This window comes from Melozone crissalis, unplaced genomic scaffold, assembly GCF_028551555.1.
Source record: "Melozone crissalis strain CALT ecotype California unplaced genomic scaffold, PUWL_Pcris_2 ptg000042l_1, whole genome shotgun sequence".
Taxonomy (NCBI): Eukaryota; Metazoa; Chordata; class Aves; order Passeriformes; family Passerellidae; genus Melozone; species Melozone crissalis.
The window spans coordinates 40,958,150-40,980,981 of record NW_026535820.1 but is presented as its reverse complement, the minus strand read 5'-3'; the positions used below and the strand labels follow the sequence as shown (position 1 = coordinate 40,980,981).

At 51.8% G+C, this 22,832-nt stretch overlaps 2 protein-coding genes across 5 annotated transcripts in view; both read left to right on the top strand.

The window, feature by feature from the left end:
- The first annotated feature begins 1,762 nt into the window (after nt 1-1,762).
- Nucleotides 1,763-15,307, top strand: LOC128942738 (myosin-6-like). Of its 4 annotated transcripts, none has more exons than XM_054285406.1 (38): nt 1,763-1,963; nt 2,468-2,611; nt 3,179-3,335; nt 3,504-3,531; nt 3,628-3,736; nt 3,818-3,910; nt 4,033-4,096; nt 4,594-4,692; nt 4,835-4,938; nt 5,581-5,719; nt 5,805-6,073; nt 6,241-6,411; nt 6,550-6,859; nt 6,976-7,037; nt 7,175-7,262; nt 7,347-7,464; nt 7,552-7,675; nt 7,882-8,018; nt 8,108-8,234; nt 8,338-8,466; nt 8,552-8,794; nt 9,028-9,204; nt 9,305-9,450; nt 9,527-9,617; nt 9,881-10,270; nt 10,360-10,486; nt 10,588-10,706; nt 11,112-11,308; nt 11,502-11,685; nt 11,759-11,924; nt 12,003-12,127; nt 12,209-12,517; nt 12,596-12,799; nt 12,999-13,124; nt 13,227-13,502; nt 13,937-14,032; nt 15,071-15,205; nt 15,290-15,307. In XM_054285406.1, the coding sequence occupies exons 1-38, from the start codon at nt 1,763-1,765 to the stop codon at nt 15,305-15,307; spliced, it is 5,802 nt and encodes a 1,933-aa protein (XP_054141381.1). The 4 variants fall into 4 exon arrangements, with proteins under 4 accessions (XP_054141381.1, XP_054141380.1, XP_054141379.1 ...); XM_054285405.1 differs by having other exon boundaries at nt 15,287-15,307; XM_054285404.1 differs by having other exon boundaries at nt 6,964-7,037.
- Nucleotides 15,308-17,830: 2,523 nt separating this feature from the next.
- UPP1 (uridine phosphorylase 1) overlaps nt 17,831-22,832 on the top strand; it is a 28,715-nt gene continuing 23,713 nt past the window's right edge. The window contains exons 1-4 of the mRNA XM_054284889.1: nt 17,831-18,007; nt 18,610-18,771; nt 19,013-19,121; nt 19,248-19,410. Of these exons, the coding sequence (XP_054140864.1) occupies nt 18,624-18,771; nt 19,013-19,121; nt 19,248-19,410 (420 nt within the window). The 5' untranslated portion in view covers nt 17,831-18,007; nt 18,610-18,623. The remainder of the gene's footprint in view (nt 18,008-18,609; nt 18,772-19,012; nt 19,122-19,247; nt 19,411-22,832) is intronic.

Below are 22,832 nucleotides of genomic sequence, written 5' to 3'. Positions count from 1 at the left end.
AGAGATCCCTCACACACACACACGAGGGACCCTGGAGCCTGGGCTCCCTAGTTCCCACCCCCCCCGGCCCCTCACACCAGAGTTCCAGACATCTGGGCTCCACAGACACCTCCTACACAAGGGACCCAGGCATCCAGGCCCCCTAGCCCACCCCACATCCCACCCCCACAAGGGGTCTGGACAGCCCTTGCTCACCCCTAGAGCTCTGCCCCACAGATCATCCTGGGTGGGGTGAATATGTGGGTCCTGGATGCCAGAGTCACTGGAGAGATGCCACCTTGTGGCTGGGGAAGCGGGGGGGAGGTGCCCCCCTCCTCCTTTATCAGCCACCCCCTCCCCAGGAATGCTCCTCCCCATCCCATGATGGTCTATAAAGGCCTTGGGGCTGCGGGGCTGGCAGAGGTGTCGGCGTGGGGCAGAGAGGGAGAGGGTGGGGGACATAGTGGGAATGTGGGATGTGGATATGAAGGGCTGGGGGGGGGAAATGGGGGGCTATGGGGTGCACAGGAGGGTTATGGGACATATGGGGATCTATGGGACACAGGAATCTGTGGGGGAATATGGGGCACAGAGGGCCTATGGGACACATAGGGGTTCTCTGGGGTGTGGGGACCTGTGGGCTTCACATGGGGTTATGAATCAAGAAGTTATAAGAACCACTGTGAGGAACTATGGGGGAAAGAGATTTAGGGGGGCAGAGCAATCTAGGGGACACTGATGGTCTGTGGGGCACTAGCAGGGCTATGGGGGACATGGGGTCTACGTGGCAAAGAGATCTATGGGGCATAAAGGGGTCTATGGGGCAAAGAGGGTCTATAGGGGGCAAGGGATGTAGCCCTACTCACCCTCTCCATGTTCCTCCAGCTTCCTTCATCTTACCTGCTAGATCCACAGACTCCAGGTGAGGGTGATGCTGTGGGGCAGTGTGGGGATGGGTGCTTTGGGTGGGGGGAGTGGTGGGGCCATGCTGCTATAGGGTGTGTGTGTCGCTAAAGGGTCTGCACATCACTACAGGGGATCCATATTTTGCTGTGGGGGTCTGCATGTGGGGCTGTGCAGGACTCTAAGGTTCCCTGCAGTGTTATAGGGGTCCCTGCACTGCTATGGGTCTCTGTGCATCACTGTAGGGATGCCTGAATCATTATGGGGGTCTGTGTGTGGCTATAGGGGTCTTTGTGCTGCAGGGGGCCGTGCATCATTCCAGGGTTGTGGGGGTGCCTGCATCAGTACAGGAGTCTGTGCATGGGGCTGTGCATGGGATTGGGGTCCCTGCATGATTATAGGGGTCTGCCCACAGCTACACAGGGTCTGTGCACTGTGTAGGGCTCAATACATGAGGTCATGAATGGCTACAGGATTCTGTGCATGGGGCCATACTCACCTATGAAGTCCTGTACATCACCATCAGGGGTCCCTTCATCGTTAAAGGGGTCCCTTTAATTGTTATAGGGAGTCCCTGAATCACTGCAGGAGTCTGTGCAGGGGGCAGTGCATGACTACGTGGGCGTGCAGAGGGCTACAGAGGGCGTGCAGAGGTCCTGCACATCTGTAGGGACCCATGCATGGGGCTGTGCACAGCTGCAAAGCTCTGTGTCTGGCCCTGGGGTCTGCCACAGGGATCTGGGCATGGCTAAGGGGGCCCATGCATGGCAGTGGGCTCTGGCCAGTGGGGCTGTGTGGGGCCATGGAGCAGGGGGCGGACCCTGTGGCCACGGGCTGGCAGCCCCCGGGTGATGCAGGGTCCGTGTCTGTGCGGGGCAGGATGGCGGACGCGGTGCTGGCAGCGCTGGGGGCGGCAGCGTCGTTCCTGCGGCCCGGGGAGCGGGAGCGGCTGGCAGCGCAGACCAGACCCTTCGACCCGCGCAGCGAGTGCTTCGTCCCACACCCCCGGGAGGAGTTCGTGCGGGGCCGGGTGACAGGGCGGCAGGGAGGGGAGGCCACCGTGCAGACTGAGCTGGGAGAGGTGGGCAGCTGGGGGATGGGGGGGTGAAGGGAGGGGGGGCAAGGGGCCATGTGGGGCAAAGGGTTAATGGGGGTGAGAGGGTAATGGAGGGAGGGGATAAGGATGGCAAGAGCTGATGGCAGGTGGGGGCATAGGGGATAGGGGGTGACTGGTGCAGGGAAAAAACGAGGGGGTTGGGCATCATAGGGTATAAGGAGTTAATGGGAATTAGGGGGGTGAAGGGTTAAGGAGGGAGGAATTAATGGGATGAAATTAATGGGGGAGGAGTTAAAGGAGGGAGGGGGGTTGAAGGTTTGGGGGAGAGCAAACAGAGGAGGGGGAAACCAGGCTTATAGTGGTGGGAGCCCTGACCCATTGAAGTCTCACAACCGATGGGGGGTACCCCCCAAACTTTAGGAGACCCCTCTCAACCCATGAAAGAAATCCTACCAATGGAGCACCCCCTACCCCCCAAGCCATGGACATCTCCCAACCCCCAGCCCCATGTCTCTCCATTCCCCCCAGACGGTGACGGTGAAGGAAGCTGACATTCACCAGCAGAACCCCCCCAAATTTGACAAGATCGAGGACATGGCAATGCTGACCTTCCTCCATGAGCCTGCTGTCCTTTACAACCTCAAGGAGCGCTATGCCTCTTGGCTGATCTATGTGAGCCTTCCCACAAGCCCCTGGAGCACCTGGGAAGTAGGCGAGGCCTTCCCCACAACCTATGGGGTGGATGGATGGAAACTAGGGACCCTTCCCTAAAGCTCTTGGGATATTTAGTACCAGATGGGGCTTCCAGAGAATCTATGGGCCACCTAAAACCTGGTGTGGCTTTTTCACAGACTTTGGGACACCTACAACCTGGTTGCTCTTTTTCCAGCCCCCTTGGGCCACCCAGACCAAAAATAATCCCATTTCTAGACTGCCTCAGCCACCAAGACCTCAGATGTTGCATCACCTGACCCCTGTGGCCACCCAGATCCAAGATGTCACTTCAATAGCTCCCTTGATAGGACATAATATGTTCCATCCCCAGATCCCTTGGGCCCCTGACAAGAGGTGTCCCAGCATGTTGTGGGCCACCCAGACCCAAGATGTCCCTTCTCCAGACCCTTTTCAGACAAGATCAGGACATTCCATCACCACATCCTGTGGGCCACCTAGACCTAGGATGTCCCCACCTGGTGGGCTGGCACCTCCTGGCTCTGACCTGCCTGCCCTTTTCTTCAGACCTACTCAGGGCTCTTCTGTGTGACTGTCAACCCCTACAAGTGGTTGCCTGTCTACAATGCTGAGGTGGTGGCTGCCTACCGGGGAAAGAAGCGGAGTGAAGCTCCACCCCACATCTTCTCCATCTCTGACAATGCCTACCAGAACATGCTGACAGGTAAGGATGTTCTGTGAGGATCTCAAACTAGAAGATCCCACTCCAATAAATGGCTCCTGACTTAGAACTGGTTCTCACCTGGGAGGATGGAGGATCTCAGCCTCAACCCTAAGACCCCAAGTATGTTTCCCAGCTTCATCCCATCTGACTCTTCTTTTTTCTTGGCAGACCGAGAGAACCAGTCCATCCTCATCACGTAAGGCCCTGCTTTTTCCAGCCCTGTCCCAGAGCAATGGGGAGGGATGAAGGACCTATCAGGATGTTATCCAATATCTCACTGTTGCTCCCCCAGCGGAGAATCCGGGGCGGGGAAGACAGTCAACACCAAGAGGGTCATCCAATACTTTGCCAGCATTGCTGCCATTGGCGATCGCAAGAAGGAGGTCACCAATAGCAGCAAGGTGAGTTCCTCAGTCCATGTACCCTTGGCAGAGAGTGTACCCCAGTGGTATCCACACCCAGCATTGTCCCACCCCATGCAGGGCACCCTGGAGGACCAGATCATCCAGGCCAACCCTGCCTTGGAGGCCTTCGGCAATGCCAAGACCCTCCGCAACGACAACTCCTCCCGATTTGTGAGTGCTGGGGGTGGGTTGTATGAGGAAGGGTCTGTGGGGCAGTTTGCGGGACAGGATCTGTGGTGTGGGAACTGCTGCATGAAGGCAGCCACCTCCACCTCCTGCCACTGCTTTCCCAGGGAAAGTTCATCCGGATCCATTTCGGGGCCACCGGGAAGTTGGCATCAGCTGACATTGAGACCTGTGAGTGGGTTGAGAGCCCAGTGAGAGGCTGTCTTGTAGTCCATTATCCATCCATGGACTTATCTATCCATGGATTTATTCATCCATCCTAGGACTCATCCATGTAGGGACTCCTCCATCCACCCATGAACTTCATCCATCCACCTAGGAGCTACATTCATCCACACATATCTCCCTTCTTCCCTCCATTCAGTCGCCTCTTCATCTCCATCTCCTTATCCCACCGTTGACCTGACCCTCCACCTCCAATTCTTTGTTCCTCCATCTCCTTGTGTCTACCTCCCTCCCTCCCTCCTTGCCTGCCTCCCCCTCATCCATGTCCATCCCTTCATCTGTCTTCATTGATGATGGATCCATCATCTCATCCCACTGTCCATCTGACCTTTCATTTTCCTCTCTTCTTCCCTCCATCTACTCATCCCACCATCCATCTCTCCATGTCTCAATCCATCTCCTCACCGCAACCTCCATCCTCCTTCTCTCCATATCCACCTCAGACCTCCTGGAGAAGTCTCGTGTCATCTTCCAGCTGAAAGCTGAGAGGAACTACCACATCTTTTACCAGATCCTTTCCAACAAGAAGCCAGAGCTGCTGGGTGAGTAGGATGCTTGGCCTTGAGTCTTCTACCTCCTCTTCTCCAATTCTCCACTCCTTCCTGGGGCAGTTGAGGATGATTTGGGGCTGTTTAGCCAGTGCAAATGCTCAGTTTTTCTCTCTATCCTGGCTCCACGGAACAGAGATGCTTCTCATCACGAACAACCCTTATGACTACAGTTATGTCTCCCAAGGAGAGGTGACTGTGGCCTCCATTGATGACTCTGAAGAGCTGTTGGCAACTGACGTAAGTGGTGGAGTGGGTAGGTGGACATCCCCATGAAGGTGGATGGTTGAGAGAGTAGAATATGGATAGGTGAAGGAGAGGAGGAACATAGGGATGAGAGGTGGAGGATAGGAAGGGTGGAAGATGGTGGGTTGGTGGAGTGAGATGATGTGGGGTGAGGAATAGAAGGTAGGCAAGGAGGCAGGTTTTGGATGGAGATAAAAACAGTACTTAGGTGGGGGAGTACTTAGGTGAACAGATGTGTCTGTGGGTGAACAAGTCCTTAAACAGATAGATGAGTCCATGGATGCATGGATGAAGTTAATGGTGAATGGATCAGTCCATGGATGGATGAATCCATAAATGGATGAGTCTATGGATGGATGAATGGTTAGAAGAATCCATGGATTGGTAAATGGATGAATGTAGTCCTCGGATAGATGGATGGATGTATCCATGTATGGATGGACAGCTAGATCCATGGATTCATGAGTCCTCACATGGATGTATGGATGGGTGAATCCATAATGGGAGAGTCCATGGATGGATGAGTCTGCAGATGGACGGAGGAGGTGATGAGCTGGAAGGGCAGAGAGACACAAATGGTGGCCAGCAGAGAGCCACGACCACAGCTGGTGGCAAGGCCCTCTCCCTATCACCCAGAGCGCTTTTGATGTCCTGGGCTTCACAGCTGAGGAGAAGGCGGGTGTCTACAAGCTGACGGGTGCCATCATGCACTTTGGCAACATGAAGTTCAAACAGAAGCAACGAGAAGAGCAGGCAGAACCAGATGGTACTGAAGGTGAGTGGGTACGGAATGACATAGGTCTTGGGGTCACCAGGTTAGGTGGAATCTGACAGCACATCTTTTTCTTGATGCTCTGCAGATGCTGACAAGTCAGCCTACTTGATGGGGCTGAACTCAGCGGATCTTCTCAAGGGGTTGTGTCACCCACGGGTGAAGGTGGGCAATGAATATGTCACCAAGGGGCAGAATGTCCAGCAGGTGTACTACTCCATTGGGGCCTTGGCCAAGGCTGTATATGAGAAGATGTTTAACTGGATGGTGGTGAGGATCAACAACTCCCTGGACACCAAGCAGCCAAGGCAGTACTTTATCGGTGTGCTAGACATCGCTGGATTTGAGATCTTTGATGTGAGGACTGAGGGGGTGGCAGGGTATTTGTCCTCTTGGGTGTTGAGTTGACTTCATTGATACTACTGGGCATTCTTTTGACCCAGTTAGAGCTCAGGTTCACCTATGGATCTCATCAGGCATTCTGTTGAATGCCAGTTAACCTCATCTTCTCTCTCCTTCTGCAGTTCAACAGCTTTGAGCAGCTCTGCATCAACTTCACCAACGAGAAGCTGCAGCAGTTTTTCAACCACCACATGTTCGTGCTAGAGCAAGAGGAATACAAGAAGGAGGGCATTGAGTGGGAGTTCATTGACTTTGGCATGGACCTCCAGGCCTGCATTGACCTCATTGAGAAGGTACCACCTCCCCCAGGGTCTCGTGGGGGCAGAAAGGACTTTGGGGGGAAGGGCCCTTTCAGCTGGAGCCTGCCAGGGGCCCCAAAGTTGATCAGCTGGGTCGTGCTTGGTGTCCTCCACCACCACTTTTCTTCCTAGCCCATGGGGATCATGTCCATCCTGGAGGAGGAGTGCATGTTTCCCAAAGCCTCAGACATGACCTTCAAGGCCAAGCTCTTTGATAATCACCTGGGCAAGTCGGCCAACTTTGGGAAGCCACGCAATGTCAAGGGGAAGCCAGAAGCCCATTTCTCTCTTGTCCACTATGCTGGCACAGTGGATTACAACATTATTGGGTGGCTGGAGAAGAACAAGGACCCTCTCAATGAGACAGTGGTGGGGCTCTACCAGAAATCAGCCCTGAAGCTCTTGGCCAACCTCTTCTCCAACTACGCTGGGGCAGATGCTGGTGGGTGAATGGATGATGGGGTGATGGAGCAATGAGTTGATGGAGAAGGCTACTGTTTACTAGTCACCCTCTTTCCTGTGTTACCCTATCCCCCTTCTCTCTAGGTGGTGATGGAGGGAAGGGGAAAGGAGCCAAGAAGAAAGGTTCCTCCTTTCAGACTGTCTCAGCACTGCATCGGGTGAGTGACCTACATAGTGGACCCAGTTTGGGGCAATGGGAGGACAATCTCCTGAGTAGTGGAAGACCCCTTCAGTCCCACAGACCCTCTCTTGCTCTCTCATAAGTCAGCTTCTTCTCTCCTCCCTCTCTCAACAGGAGAATCTCAACAAGCTGATGGCCAACCTCAAGACCACCCACCCTCACTTTGTCCGCTGCATCATCCCCAATGAGCGGAAGGAGCCAGGTGAGCAAAGGGCAGGGCTGAGGGCAGGGAGAAGGGTGGTGGGTGTGGCTTGTGGCTGACACCACCCCTCTGACCCACTGCCAGGTGTGATGGACAATCCCCTGGTAATGCACCAACTGCGCTGCAACGGGGTGCTAGAGGGCATCCGCATCTGCCGCAAGGGCTTCCCCAATCGCATCCTCTATGGGGACTTCCGACAGCGGTAGGCACAGAGGAGAAAATGTGGGAATGGGGTGGACAACCTGACTGGGGCTGACCTCAGGGTTTTCATGTCCTCTCTGGTCACCAGGTACCGCATCCTGAACCCTGCTGCCATTCCTGAGGGGCAGTTCATTGACAGTCGCAAGGGCGCTGAAAAGCTCCTGGGGTCCATTGACATTGACCACAACCAGTACAAATTTGGACACACTAAGGTAAGGGCACATGGTGTCTCCATGGTCCTACCACCCATGGGGTCATGTAGACTGATGTGTCCACTGATGTGTCCACTGATGTGTCCACCTGCCTATCCACCACACCATCCATCGCTTCATTCCCCCAACAACTCATCAACCCATCCATCTGTCCATGAACTCTTCCCAACAAATTCACCCTGTCACTTGCCTCCTTCCTCCATCAGGTCTTCTTCAAGGCTGGGCTGCTGGGACTTCTGGAGGAGATGCGGGATGAGCGCCTCTCCCGCATCATCACCCGCATCCAGGCTCAGGCCCGAGGGCAGCTCATGCGCATTGAGTTCAAGAAGATCCTGGAGCGGCGGTGAGAGGGGAAGGGTCTTTCTCCTTGAGAAGGGATGTCTGGTGGGTCACCAGATTTGTGGCGTAGCAGCATCTGTGTCACCATTGTAGGGACTCACTGCTGGTGATCCAGTGGAACATCAGGGCCTTCATGGGGGTGAAGAACTGGCCTTGGATGAAGCTCTACTTCAAGATCAAGCCTTTGCTGAAGAGTGCTGAGACAGAAAAGGAGATGCAGGTGGGAGGAGGTGATGAGACAGGCAGCTTGGGATCCAAAATGGGTTGGGTGAGGTTGATGGATAGAGGGGATGTGGCTACTGGCCACCTGGGTTCTTCTTTAGAACATGAAGGAAGAATTTGGGCGGCTGAAGGAGGCCCTGGAGAAGTCGGAGACCCGGCGCAAGGAGCTGGAGGAGAAGATGGTCTCCATGCTGCAGGAGAAGAATGACCTTCAGCTCCAAGTGCAGGCTGTAAGTGAGACTGCCCCAAAAACTGTCAGGGGGGTGACCAGCAGCCCTCCAGGGCCACCCTACTTCATCTACCACTCCAATACAGGAGCAGGACAACCTGAATGATGCTGAGGAGCGCTGTGACCAGCTGATCAAGAACAAGATCCAGCTGGAGGCCAAGGTGAAGGAGCTGACAGAGAGACTGGAGGATGAAGAAGAGATGAATGCAGAGCTGACAGCTAGGAAGAGGAAGCTGGAGGATGAGTGTTCGGAGCTGAAAAAGGATATTGATGATCTAGAGCTGACTCTGGCCAAGGTGGAGAAGGAGAAACATGCCACTGAGAACAAGGTGAGTCTGGACAGAGGCCTTGACCTTAAGTTGTAGTGATTTGGATCAACACAACCTGGTTGTGTGGGGTTGAGGAGATCCAGGGCTAGTTGATCTGGACTACATGAAGACTCAACATCCTTTGGCTTTTCTACCACTGCAGTGGCCTCATTGGTCAAGGACAACAGCAGCATTACCCAGCTTTATCCTACCTCTGGTACTAAGCTGGAGGCCTAGTGTTTCTCCTCCTTCAGGTCAAGAACCTCACAGAGGAGATGGCTGGGCTGGATGAAACCATCGCAAAGTTAACAAAGGAAAAGAAGGCCCTGCAAGAATCTCACCAGCAGACACTGGATGACCTGCAGGCAGAGGAGGACAAAGTCAACACCCTGACAAAGGCCAAACTAAAGATGGAACAGCAAGTGGATGACGTGAGTATGATCTGGTCCTACCATGAGTAGTGCTAAGGCATTTTCTGGGGCAGATATGATGGCAAACTGAGGTTCTACCCTTTTCCATGTTTCCACACAGCTTGAAGGCTCCCTGGAACAGGAGAAGAAGGTCCGGATGGACCTGGAACGGGCAAAAAGGAAGCTGGAAGGCGACTTGAAGCTGACCCAGGAGAACATCATGGACTTGGAGAATGACAAGCAGCAGCTGGAGGAGAAGCTCAAGAAGTAAAAATGGACCTCTTCCCTCAATCTAAACTGGGGCAAGGGCAAGGACCTCACTGCTAGCTGCTTTCATTTGCAGGAAAGAGTTTGAGATCAACCAGCAGAACAGCAAGGTTGAGGATGAGCAGGCTCTGGCTCTGCAGCTCCAGAAGAAGCTGAAAGAGCTGCAGGTGAGGATTTATTCTCTGCTTATTTGTGCTGGACTGGAGAGCCTCTGGCTGGTTGGGTTGACATGAAGAGTCTCTATCTGGTTAGGCTGAGTTTAGGAGTTTCATTTGGTTGACAAATGTTCAGAATGTCTGACATGAGCTGAAGTATTTTCAGCTTATTGGGGTGAGTTGGATTGAAAAGTCTCCAGCTCAATTGGTTGAGTTGAGTGGAGGATTTGGGTGGAGCCAAGTCTGCTGACAACAGCTCCATCACTGGAGCACAGGCACGGATTGAGGAGCTGGAGGAGGAGTTGGAAGCAGAGCGGACAGGAAGAGCCAAGGTGGAGAAGCTGCGCTCAGACCTGTCACGAGAGCTGGAGGAGATCAGCGAGCGGCTGGAGGAGGCGGGTGGTGTCACATCAGTGCAGATTGAGCTCAACAAGAAGCGGGAGGCAGAGTTCCAGAAGATGCGGCGGGACCTGGAGGAGGCCACGCTGCAGCATGAGGCCACAGCCGCTGCGCTGCGCAAGAAGCATGCTGACAGTGTGGCTGAGCTCAGCGAGCAGATCGACAACTTACAGCGCGTCAAACAGAAGCTGGAGAAGGAGAAGAGTGACCTCAAGCTGGAGCTGGATGACCTCAGCTCCAACATGGAGCAACTCATAAAAGCCAAGGTAAAAAGAGGCTAAGGTGGAAATCCTGTCTCCACCATGGGCATCATTCTCCTTCTTCATTCCTTCCCTCCATACTTTTCTCCTCCAAGGTGGGCATGGAGAAGATCTCTCGCACCATGGAGGACCAGGCAGCTGAACACCGGGCCAAGTTGGAGGAGACACAACGAGTCCTCAATGACACCAGCACCCAACGGGCCAAGCTCCAGACTGAGAATGGTGCGAACCCTGACCCATCATACCCCTCACTCCACATCCTCAACCCCTGCCCCACATCTTCAATCCTTGCTACACCTTGAAAACCTGCCCTACCTCTGCAGGAGAGCTGTCCCGCCAGCTGGAGGAAAAGGAGGCCCTTGTCTCTCAATTAACTAGGGGCAAGCAGTCATACACCCAGCAGATGGAGGACTTGAAGAGGCAGCTGGAGGAGGAGATGAAGGTGAGGTTTGTAGGATGGCCGATAGGGTCTCCAAAAGGGCCACAAGACAAGGTGCCCTTCACCCCCATAGTGGTAGCACCAAATGGAATTCAAGTTTGCCAGTTCAGTGGGGTGGTTGCATCTAAGAGTGGTTGAGTTGGGTTACATTGGTCTAACAGCTGAGAGGTTGGGCTGAGCAGGTCAGTTCTGAAGCAGCTGGGTTGGTCTATGGGTGGTTGGGTGGCACTGGACGAGGAGAAGTAAAACTGGTCCACACTAGAGCACCTTTAGATTGCTCTGGGTCTAGATGTGCTGAATTTGGTTGGAATGATCTAGAGAAGGTTTGGCTGAGAAATACCAGTGCTTACTGAGTTTGAGGACATACACATAGGTCAAGTTCACCTACTCCTTGCCTCTCCCTCCCAGGCCAAGAATGCACTGGCCCATGCCCTCCAGTCAGCCCGGCATGACTGTGACCTTCTGAGGGAGCAGTATGAGGAGGAGACAGAGGCCAAGGCTGAACTCCAGCGCTCACTCTCCAAGGCCAACTCTGAGGTGGCACAGTGGAGGACCAAGTATGAGACAGATGCCATCCAGCGCACTGAGGAACTGGAGGAGGCCAAGTGAGTCATCTCCCCATGAAAGGAAACCTCTATGAGGCAGGGAAGAGCGCATACACTTCCACTGTAGAAGAATCTGGAGAAGATTTAGGGATCTGGAGATGGTGGAAATCCAGATCCTCGGCCAATGAATAGGGAGAATAAGTTGAATTGGCCCACTTGGTCCATGGGTCACACAGGTTTTCTCCCACATCAGGAAGAAGCTGGCCCAGCGGTTGCAGGAGGCTGAGGAGGCAGTAGAGGCGGTCAATGCCAAGTGTTCCTCCCTGGAGAAGACTAAACACCGGCTGCAAAATGAGATTGAAGACCTGATGGCAGATGTGGAGCGATCAAATGCAGCAGCTGCTGCGTTGGACAAGAAGCAGAGAAACTTTGACAAGGTACAAGGGCACAGTGGTGAGACAGGAGCAGACGGGAGGCAGGGATAGAGGGTGACCCCTAGCTTTGCTCCAGATCTTGTCTGAGTGGAAGCAGAAGTTTGAAGAGTCACAGATGGAGCTGGAGGCATCGCAGAAAGAGGCCAGGTCCCTCAGCACTGAGCTCTTCAAGCTGAAGAATGCCTATGAGGAGTCGCTTGAGCACCTGGAAACCTTCAAAAGGGAGAACAAGAACCTCCAAGGTGAGACCGTGGTACTCCCCCTGCCCACCTTCTTCTCCACCACTTTCCACCAAGTCTGATGAGATCTTATCTGAGCAGAGGAGATCTCGGACCTGACGGAGCAGCTGGGTGGCAGCCACAAGACCATTCACGAATTGGAGAAGGTTCGGAAGCAGCTAGATGCCGAGAAACTGGAGCTCCAAGCTGCACTGGAGGAGGCTGAGGTGAGCCCAATCACATCTCCATGAGTCTCATGTTGTCTTGGTCTTTTCTGTTGCTCACTAATTTCTCTTTGTATCCACCAGGCCTCTCTGGAGCATGAGGAGGGAAAGATCCTGAGGGCCCAACTGGAGTTCAACCAGGTCAAGGCAGACTATGAGCGCAAGCTGGCCGAGAAGGATGAGGAGATGGAGCAGGCCAAGCGCAACCACCTGCGGGTGGTGGACTCACTGCAGACCTCGCTGGACGCTGAGACCCGGAGCCGCAACGAGGCCCTGAGGCTGAAGAAGAAGATGGAGGGTGACCTCAATGAGATGGAGATTCAGCTCAGCCATGCCAACCGTGTGGCTGCGGAAGCTCAGTCCCACCTGAAAGGAGCCCAGGCTCACCTCAAGGTGGGTTTACCCACCTATAAGGAGGTCTTCCTAGGACTCTGAGCTGTTGGCTGATGTCCATTTTACTTACCCCAACAGGACACCCAACTGCAGCTGGATGATGTGGTAAGAGCCAATGAAGACCTGAAGGAGAATATTGCCATTGTGGAGAGAAGAAACAACCTTCTCCAGTCAGAGCTGGAGGAGATGCAGGCAGTGGTGGAACAGACTGAGAGGGCCCGCAAGCTGGCTGAGCAGGAGCTGATTGAGGCCAGTGAGAGGGTCCAGCTTCTCCACTCACAGGTAACACATCACACACCTTCAAGGATAGAGGTCACCTCCACTAGTGTGGACTTCTAATGGGTTGAGTTACCAAGATCTCTAGATCCTTTAAGCCCTCAGACTTGGCAGGGAGTTGGGGGGCATTAAGTACTAGAAGGTTGAAGAAGGATGCGCCAGCAGTTCAAGAGACACCTCTTGAGATCCTCTCCTCTAACTCCAGAACACCAGCCTCATCAACCAGAAGAAGAAGATGGAGGCTGACATCTCCCAGCTGCAGACAGAGGTGGAAGAGGCCATCCAGGAGTGCAGGAATGCTGAGGAGAAGGCCAAGAAAGCCATCACTGATGTGAGTGCAATAGTGGGACCAGCGCCTAGGGTACCTTCCACTGGGGGGTGATGGAGAGCATGCTTGGGTTCTCCTTCCCTGCTTGCTCCTCTCCTTGGGCAGGCGGCCATGATGGCAGAGGAGCTGAAGAAGGAGCAGGACACCAGCGCCCATCTGGAGCGGATGAAGAAGAACATGGAGCAGACCATCAAGGACCTGCAGATGAGGTTGGATGAGGCCGAGCAACTGGCCCTGAAAGGGGGCAAGAAGCAGCTGCAGAAGCTGGAGGCTCGTGTGCGGGAGCTGGAGAATGAGCTGGAGGCTGAGCAGAAGCGCAATGCTGAGAGCATTAAGGGTCTCCGCAAGTCTGAGCGTCGCGTCAAGGAACTCAGCTACCAGGTGGGGCTCCTGGGCTGGCCCAGGTCAGTTCCTGCCCCATTGCCACAGGGCCTCATATCTCATGCTGAACATGACCTAGAACATGGCTGACCTGCTGGCCAGATAGACACAGGCTGTCTATATTCAATACTATTCACCCACTGTGTGTATGTCTGATACTGCAGTGGGATCCAGAATATTGTCTGGGTCATGAGCCACCCAGGTCATCTCTCAGTGTCCCAGCATCCATGGGGTCTTTGCATGATCCACCCCTGACCTCATCAGGGGAAAGAAGACATCTCACCTCCTGCTCCCAGAGCTGAGGCCACCCACAGATCCTGAGAGGCTCCATTCCCCCAGAACATCATTACCTGTCTCCTGACCCTCGTAGCTTGGGTGGTGATTCCAAGCGCAGGTAGGGTCAGGTCATGATCCATGTGTGTCTCACCCTACAGACAGAGGAAGACCGTAAAAATATGATCCGTCTCCAAGACCTCGTGGACAAGCTCCAGCTGAAGGTCAAGGCCTACAAGCGACAGGCAGAAGAGGCGGTGAGCACTGGGTGGGCAGCCATGGGACCACCCCTGCCCCAGAGGGGACAGTGTGGGTTTAGGATGCGGGAGACGATGGGGGGAGTAGCAGGAGACTTGAGATGAGGTGGTGAGGTATTAGGGGGTGAGGAGGGTGGGTTGGTGATGGGATTGAGAGATGATGGTTGGATGTGGGAAGTGGCGGAAGTGGTGAAAGGAAGGAAGGAAGTGGCAGAAGGAAGGAAGTGGCAGAAGGAAGTGGCGGAAGGAAGTGGCGGGAGGAAGTGGTGAGAGGAAGTGGCGGAAGGAAGTGGTGGAAGGAAGGAAGTGGTAGAAGGAAGGAAGTGGCGGAAGGAAGGAAGTGGCGGGAGGAAGTGGTGAGAGAAAGTGGCGGAAAGAAGTGGTGGAAGGAAGGAAGTGGCGGAAGGAAGGAAGTGGTGGAAGGAAGGAAGTGGCGGAAGGGAGGAAGTGGCGGGAGGAAGTGGTGAGAGAAAGTGGCGGAACGAAGTGGCGGAAGGAAGGAAGGAAGGAAGTGGTGGAAGGAAGTGGCGGAAAGAAGTGGTGGAAGGAAGGAAGTGGCGGAAGGAAGGAAGTGGTGGAAGGAAGGAAGTGGCGGAAGGGAAGAAGTGGCGGGAGGAAGTGGTGAGAGAAAGTGGTGGAACGAAGTGGCGGAAGGAAGGAAGGAAGTGGTGGAAGGAAGTGGCGGAAAGAAGTGGTGGAAGGAAGGAAGTGGCGGAAGGAAGGAAGTGGCGGAAGTGGCGGAAGTGGCGGAAGTGGCGGAAGGAAGGAAGGAAGGAAGGAAGGAAGGAAGGAAGGAAGGAAGGAAGGCTGGCTTCAAGTTTATGTGGGTGGAAGATTAAATGGCGGGATGGATGGATGGATGGATGGATCATTGAATAGATGGTTGGGTGGTTCAAAAATAGAATGTCTGAAGAAACAGGTGTTTCTACTGTGGGTCAGATGGAGCATAAAAAAAGGCAGATGTATGGGGGGCAGAGGGGGTGGCAGGAGGCCAGACAGAGCTGTGTGGGAGCCTCACTGGTGTGCCTGCACCCTCAGGAGGAACAGGCCAACACCAACCTGGCCAAGTTCCGCAAGGCACAGCACGAGCTGGATGAGGCAGAGGAGCGTGCCGACATCGCCGAGTCCCAGGTCAACAAGCTGCGGGCCAAGAGCCGCGACATTGGAGCCAAGGTGGGACTTTCCCCTGCCCACAGGTGCCTCATGGGCCGCCCCATGGCTGTCCCCCAACTTCCCCTTTTTCTCCTCCCTCAGAAGGGACTCAATGAAGAGTGAAGATCTGGATCCCCAAGTATCCTACCTGAACTTGCAGCTGTCTCATTTAGACTTCCAAGTGCTCAATTCCCCCTAGCCCCCCAAGCTTCGAAAGCCAATAAAAACCATTGTGCAGCAGCTGTTTGTGTGGGGTTGGATTTGTGTGGGGAGGGTGTGGTTGTCCCATTGTATGGCACCTGTAATATGGATGGAGCCCATACACGTTTCTAGTAAATCTGAAATTTGTGAAGAAAAAATTTATGGGATGTGGAAAAAGGGACAGGCCACATGGGAGCATTGTCAGAGCATTCAGGGATGCAGCAAGGAAGGCCAAAGTCACCTTGGAATTCAATCTGGCAAGGGATAACAAGGACAACGAGAAGGGCTTTTACAGGTATATCAGCAGCAAAAGAAAGATGAGAGAAAATATGAGGGCACTGCTGAATCAGATGAGAGAGCACCTCTGTGGAGAAGGACCTGGGAGTCTTGTTGGATAACAAGTTGACTATGAGCTGGCAGTGTGTCCTTGGGGCCAGAAGGGCCAATAGTACCCTGAGTGCATTGGGAAGTGTGTGACCAGAGGGTCAAAGGAGATGATCCTGCCCCTCTAGTCAGTCATAGTGAGGCCACATCTGCTGTGGTTTCAGTTCTGGGCTACTTAGCACAAGAAAGACATGGAGTTACTGGAGAGGGTCCAGGAGGCCATGAAGATGATCTGGGATCTGGAGCATCTTCCCAGGGAAAGAGATTGAGGGAGCTGGGCCCAAGTCTAGAGAAAACTCAGAGGGAATCTCATCAATGCATGTCAAAGGTGGGTGTCCAGAGGATAGTGCCAGACTTTTCAGTGGTGCCCAGAGACAGGACAAGAAGCAATGGGCATAAACTAAAACACAAGAAGTTCCACCTCAATCTGAAGAAGAACTTTACATTGAGGGTGGCAGAGCACAGGAACAGGCTGCCCAGGGAGACTGTGGAGTCTCCCTATCTGCAGACATTCAAAACTCAATTGGACATGCTCCTGTGTAAATTTCCTAGGTCACCCTGCCTTGGCAGGGGGGTTGGACTGGATGATCTTCTGAGGTTCCTTCCAACCCTAAAAGTTTTGTGGACTGCCAACATGTGTGGACCTGGTGCACCCCACAGGATGTTGCAGCCCACCCCAATATGCAATACAATTTCACCCATGGGGTGTACCTCGACCTCAGACTGCCTCACAGGGTATCTCAACCTGCCTCACAGCAATCCATGTCTGTGTGTGGGAAGAGATGTGCCTGGGGGCACATATGGGAATGAGAAGGGAGGGTCCCCAGGAGGTGGGGGGCAACATCTGGTACCCCCACATGTAGCACAGAGCCTGGGTGAGCCCTTCAGGGATCTCCTGGTTCCCGAGCTTGCAGCTTGTGCTGCTTCTGGCCTCAGTGTTCCCCTAGCCACCAACTGCTCTGTCCCACTGCTCATTATGTTCCATTTTCCCTGTGTTCCACTGTCCTTCTGTCCCAAATGCTTTCAGCTGTCTGGCCTCTCCATTGATCATTCCACCACCCCTTGGCCCAACAGCCCTGTCTCCTCCAACTTGTTATCCTCCATTTCTCACTGTCCCTCCATCTCCTCCTTGGGCCATTGTCCCATCATATCCCACCATCCCTATATGTTCTCTACCACTCCATTTCCTCTATGTCCCTACACATCCCACAATCTCCACGTCCCACTATCTGTCCATTCTCTCCACATCCCAATATCTTCATGACTCATCATGCCCCCATTCCACCATCCCTATGGCCCTCATCTCCTCTGTCTCACTATATGCTCCATGTTCCATCACCCCAGCACTTTCTTCACGTCCCTCCATCCCTCCACATTCTCCCACTATATCACATCATCCTTCCATGTTCTCCAGGTCCCAGACATGGAAAGATGAAGAAGGAGCATTGGTGGATAAACAGGCTTGCCAGCTCCAGGAACACAAAGAAAATCTCAGAGGGTATTTCAAGGAACCAAAAGGGTTGCAGCAGGCTTTCAGTATATGGACCGGCCAGAAGGCAAAAATTAAATAGTACAGACTGTTAAATGCCATGTAATAAAGAATGGATTTTGTCGTCCTTTCAGCTGGGATGGAGTTCCTCAGAAGGGGCAAGGTCTGGGCGGGCGGTCACAGTGGGAGAGCGTCTTTCCCTCTTTGGGAGGAAGGCGTCTTGGCACAGCTCCCGCCGCTTCCCGAGCCGGGAGCGGCCCCCACTCTGCTCTGCGCCCCGGCTGCTGCTGGCGGTGGTAAGCAACGCGCCGAGCTTCCACCTCGCAGAAGAAAGGGAAGAGGGAGGGAGGCACCGCGGGCCGGGATGGTCCGCTCCGCCCCCGGCGGCTCCGGCTCCGGCTCCGCCCGCCTCTCCCCTTGGAGAGGCTCCGTCCCGCCGCTTTCCCGGGGGTGCGGGTCACCCCTCGGGGAATGGCCCCTGGCTCTCCGGGCTGCAGGCGCGGCGGCAGCGGGGACCCCGGGCAGCGGCAGCGGGACAGCGCCCTGGGACGGACGGACCCGCCCGGGAGGAGCGGGCTGTGCCTCTGCGGCCTGACCCCGGGGAGCGGCAGCGCTTTGAGCTGTTCTTGGGGTTGGGTTTGGGCACAGCCAGAGCGTGTGTGTGTGCCAGGAGCTCCTCAGCGAGCTGCTCCTGGAAGTGCTGTCCTTACAGCGACCGAACGGCATCAGCTGCGGCTGGAATCACTCCGGTAAGTGCCTGTGCATCTTATATGGCACAGTACCTCGTACTGACCTTTTCTTATTTATCTGCGTTCATTCTCCCATTTTGAACGATTTGTTTGTATTTGCTTTTGCTCACTAAAAGTTGAGAAAGTAATGTATGGAGAAGTAGGGCGTTTGGTGTTGTTTTTATTATTTTTTTTATTTTGGGATCAGGTTTGGTTTTACAAATAAGGACCTGCCAATGGACAACTACTGTCTTTGCTTTTAGATAATACATGTGAAGGAAAGGAAACCAAAGGCTGAAGTGTTTTCTGTTGTCTCATGTGCCTTTCACTGTTTTTGATGTGTCTTTGGAAATAGTTTTCTGAATAAAGAGGCATGATCCTCTGTATGAGAGCACATTACAGGAAAACTTGAATGTTGTCTCAGAACTGAAACAAAAGTGTTTTGCATCTCATCTCTAGAAATGGCTTGTGCTATATCCCCCAGAATAAGCAAGCCTTGTCTTTTGTCTTCACGATGAAATGTGTCACCTCCTTCATGTTCCAGGTGGGCTCAATTTGTTAAGTTGCCTGAAAAAGAGATTCTATCAGTTAACTTTTACCATAAATATTTTCCATTATTGCAGGACAGCAATACCCCATGGCACTGAAACAACCAGAGAAGAGCCCACTTCCCTCCCAGATTCCAAGAGCTCCCCATGAAGTGCCACTGCCTGGGTACCACAGGAAGAGGATCAAAGAGACTGATTCAGCCTATGTCAGGCTGGCAAAGCAAGGAGGCCGACCTGGTGAGCATCTGTCTATATCTGCTTCTTTGGTTTTCCTTTATTTTCCTTGGCTTTGCTTGAGTGTGGTGTAAAGTGCTCATAGATGCTACAGAAGGATCCGCTGGACTTTTGAAATAAACTTGTGGAAAAAATGAGGAAATTAATTTATTCCTGACAAAACAGTAATCTGAAAACAAAGGTAGTGCTTTTGCTACTAGATAAGAAGTGAGAAAAGTACTGGCTTTTGTCTTTTTCTCTCCAGACCTACTGAGGCACTACACTCCTATGGTAATGAAGTCCCCTCCAGCAGCATATGCTGCCCCTGACTGGTTCACACACTGTGCCAATCCTGCAGGGATTGAGAAACCACGGTAAGATTGCTGGGACCCAACACATCTTGGCCTCCCTCTTCACCTACTAACATTTCTGAATGCTTCTGTACTAAAGTGCAGGATTTGTATACCTTGTACAAACAAGCATTAAATCTTTGCCTGCAGGAGCTGTGTTTCCTCTCTACCAGATTTTATGGTTCACAGAGAGTTTGTGGCTGGTGACCATCATGGTAAGAGTTATGAGAGAAGAAGAGGGCCTTTTGAGTTTGATACAAAAAATGTTTGGCAGCAGGAAGCCGAGGACAAAGAAAATGCAGAGAAAAAGAAGGTGGGATGGAGAGGTATGCTGTGATGATGCTTTGTTTGTAGAGCTTGTGAACACATCTCTGTTGCTTCTTAGAGGAGGGAAGCTGCAATCCACGTTTCTGTATTCCAGAATCAATTTTTATATTGCAGTTAGAGAACAAAAAGAAAGACGTTTTCTTAAGTGCTGCTGGTGTAGTGTGAAAACCAAAAATGCAGTTTCCCATCACATTATATGGTATATATACGTCAGTATAAATAAAAAGCAGCAGTTCATTTTTATCTTATGCTTTATTTCCCCTGCAATTCATTCTGGGTGAAGAGACATCTTGTTTAGTAATCTTGAGTGAGGAAGTAAGAAGATGAGAACAGAAGACTATTCTGAAAAAGGAGTTTAATTTCATTTGAAATGCAAGGGAATTCCCAAAGATACTGTGCTGTCTTTGAATGAAAGGTGTATCCAAGACAAAATAAATATAGGACAAGCTATGCCCCAAACAAACCTTTCTGTACTGACATGGTGTTCTGTCTTGGAGACCTCTCTACTATCTTCCCTCCTTCATCCTCCCTGCCTCTCCCCAGTTTAGATGCTGAAGCCTTATGTTTTTTAAATATCCTCTGTAAATTCAGTTGCTGCATCTACCATAGGCCTTTGTGGTATGCCTGGAAACACTTGAACACTACTACTACACACTGCTACAGTACTTGAACACTAGTACCTCCCTTCTTCAACAGAAGGGTAGATGTTGGGCATTTTAGGAGAAAAAGTCCTCAGCCTTTGCTGAGATGAGTAACTAGTGCAAAATCAGAATGATGTCTTGTGTAAATGGGAACACCTCATTACTGAATAGGCTTGGGAATGTTTACTGAGTCTGCGGCAACAGGCAAACAAGCAACATATGTTTAAACTGTAATTTGCCTGATGCTTGTAGGTGAAGCTTCTTTTTTTTTTTCGCTATCATAGATTTAAGGCACTGAAAATAAAAACTTGACCTGCTGCTGTGCCTCTTAAAGGAATTCAACTAGGACCGAGAGGAAGTTCTCTTCCTCACTCCCTTACTTAAGAACCAATTATATTCAGTGCTCTAAGGGTCAAACTTAACTCTGATAAAAGTAATTCAAGCCCATGTGCTGACTTGTAAAGTGGAACTGAGGTTCATTTCAACTTTGAATGAAACTGGGTCTCAACCAAACTCCACCAGCCATGTAATTTGTTTAGGACTAAATACAAAATGAATATATGTTATATATTCAGCTCAGATTGTGAATATGCTGAGGCCCTCATATATAATTTGCACTATTCTCCTGGAAGCTGAAGTTTTGCCTAAGGCTCTAAATCTACCAAGTCTTTTTCTGTAAGATTAGGTGCCTGAGAAGACAGATTTTGTGTTGGTATGTTTAGCTCTACTTCCACACCACCAACTCTCATTTGGCTGTGCTTCACAGTACACTGAAAAGTGTATCATGTATCTTGGAATATCACATGGTGCTTCTTTCACAGCTACTTCTTGAATATCCTCTTTTGAGAAGTTTCTATCCTGTGCTCTTAGGAGTCTTCCAAGTGAGACAATGGAACTAACCCTACCAAAGAGTCTCAATTTTAGTTTTTCACCATACAACTTGTATGTTGAAAGGTAAGAATGATGTATTCCAAAACACCACAGACAAATTTCTAAATTTCTCATTTATTTGATTTCATGATGACAGCAGCAGCAAGCTACCTCAAGTATTTCTGGTAGTGTGAGACTGAATGTATTGAAAATATTTTTCAGTCCAGTGTGACTAAGCAGTTATTCAGAAGAGACATGCATGATGCAATTGTGGAGTTAAATCTCAAAGGGTGCACTTAGGAACAAGAGCAAAACCATTTAACCTCTAAGGGTACCTCTTTTGCTTCATTTGGAAAACATTGCTCCCAAGTGGGCCTTTGCTCTGAAAGTTTAAACCTTTATGCTGCTTTACTCTGAAGTATTAAAATCTCTGCTGGTCCTTGTGGTTATTGCTGTGTAGAGGAGGACTGGAGATCCAGGGGACCATTACATGGGAATTTTGCAAATCTGCAGAGTATTAGTGCATGAAGGATTTAGCCTTTGTGCTCATGGCAGAGTAATGGACTTCTGGCCCAGGGAGAAGCAGCCCATGGAAATCTCACAAGGCTTACTAAGACCAAGTACAAGGTCCTGCACCTGTGCTGGGATAACCCCTGTTATCAGCACAGGCTGGGGGATGAGCAGATCCAGAGCAGCCCTGCCCAGAAGGACTTGGGGCTGCTGGCGGATGAGAGACTGGACATGACCCAGCCATGGGCACTCACAGCCCAGAAAGCCAAACATGTCCTGGGCTGCAGCCAAAGCAGCGTGGGCAGCAGGAGAGGGAGGGGATTTTGCCCCTCTGCTCTGCCCTGGTGAGACCCCACCTGCAGGGCTGCATCAGCTCTGGGATCACAGCATAGGGAGAGCAGGAAACTATGAGAGGAGTTCAGAGGAAGGCACAAAGATGATCAGAAGAATACAGCAGCTCACCTGTGAAGAAAGGCTGAGAGAATTGGGATTCTTCATCCAGGAGAAGAGAAGGCTTTAGGGTGACCTATTTGTGGCATTCCAGTACCTGAAGGGACCTGTGAGAAAGATAGAGAGGGACTTTTCACAAGGGCATTAGTGATGGAACAAAGGGGAATGGATTCAAACTCGAAGAGAGTAGGGTTAGACTAGATGTTAGGAAAAATTTCTTTACTGTGAGAGTGGTGAGGCACTGGCACAAGTTGCCCAGTGAAATTGTGGATGCCCCATCCCTGGAAGTCTTGAAAGTCAGGCTGGATGGAGCTCTGGGATACCTGGTCTAGTGAAAGGTGTCCCTGTAGCAGGAGAGGTGGAACTAGATGATCTTTAAGCCAAACTATTCTGTGATTGAGTGATCCTTTTGCCTGTGCATATTATGGTCCAGCTGGGTTGGGTTGAAAAAAATGTGAACTTTAAGAAGGGAGGTCTGTAAGGGTGGGAGGTCAGTAGGAGATGTCATCAGAATTTGCATCAGCATTTGGCAATATCCCTGCAGCACCACCAATAAGATTGCTCCTTCATCTTCAGACTCCTCTCTTTCAGGCACTTGTCTGAAATGTCTGTGTATAGATTCACACGTACTTAGGTATGTATGTGCTGTTGCAAAATGGTTGCTCATCTGAGGCCAGGATTTTACCTCAGAGAGAGATTTGAAATTTTGTCCTTGACCACACAGGAGCCAGGATTTCATCTAAAGGCTTTTATCTCACCGTGCTGGCTGCAGATATCCATTGTTCTTCATATACTAGCCAGACACAGTGCATATTCTATGTCATGTTTCTTTAATCCAAGATTAATAAATGTGTATTTATAATAAACATAGTAATTTTAACAGTATATTGTTGCCATCTCTTCACAGAGGGAGAAAACACTTTAAAGCAAGAACATG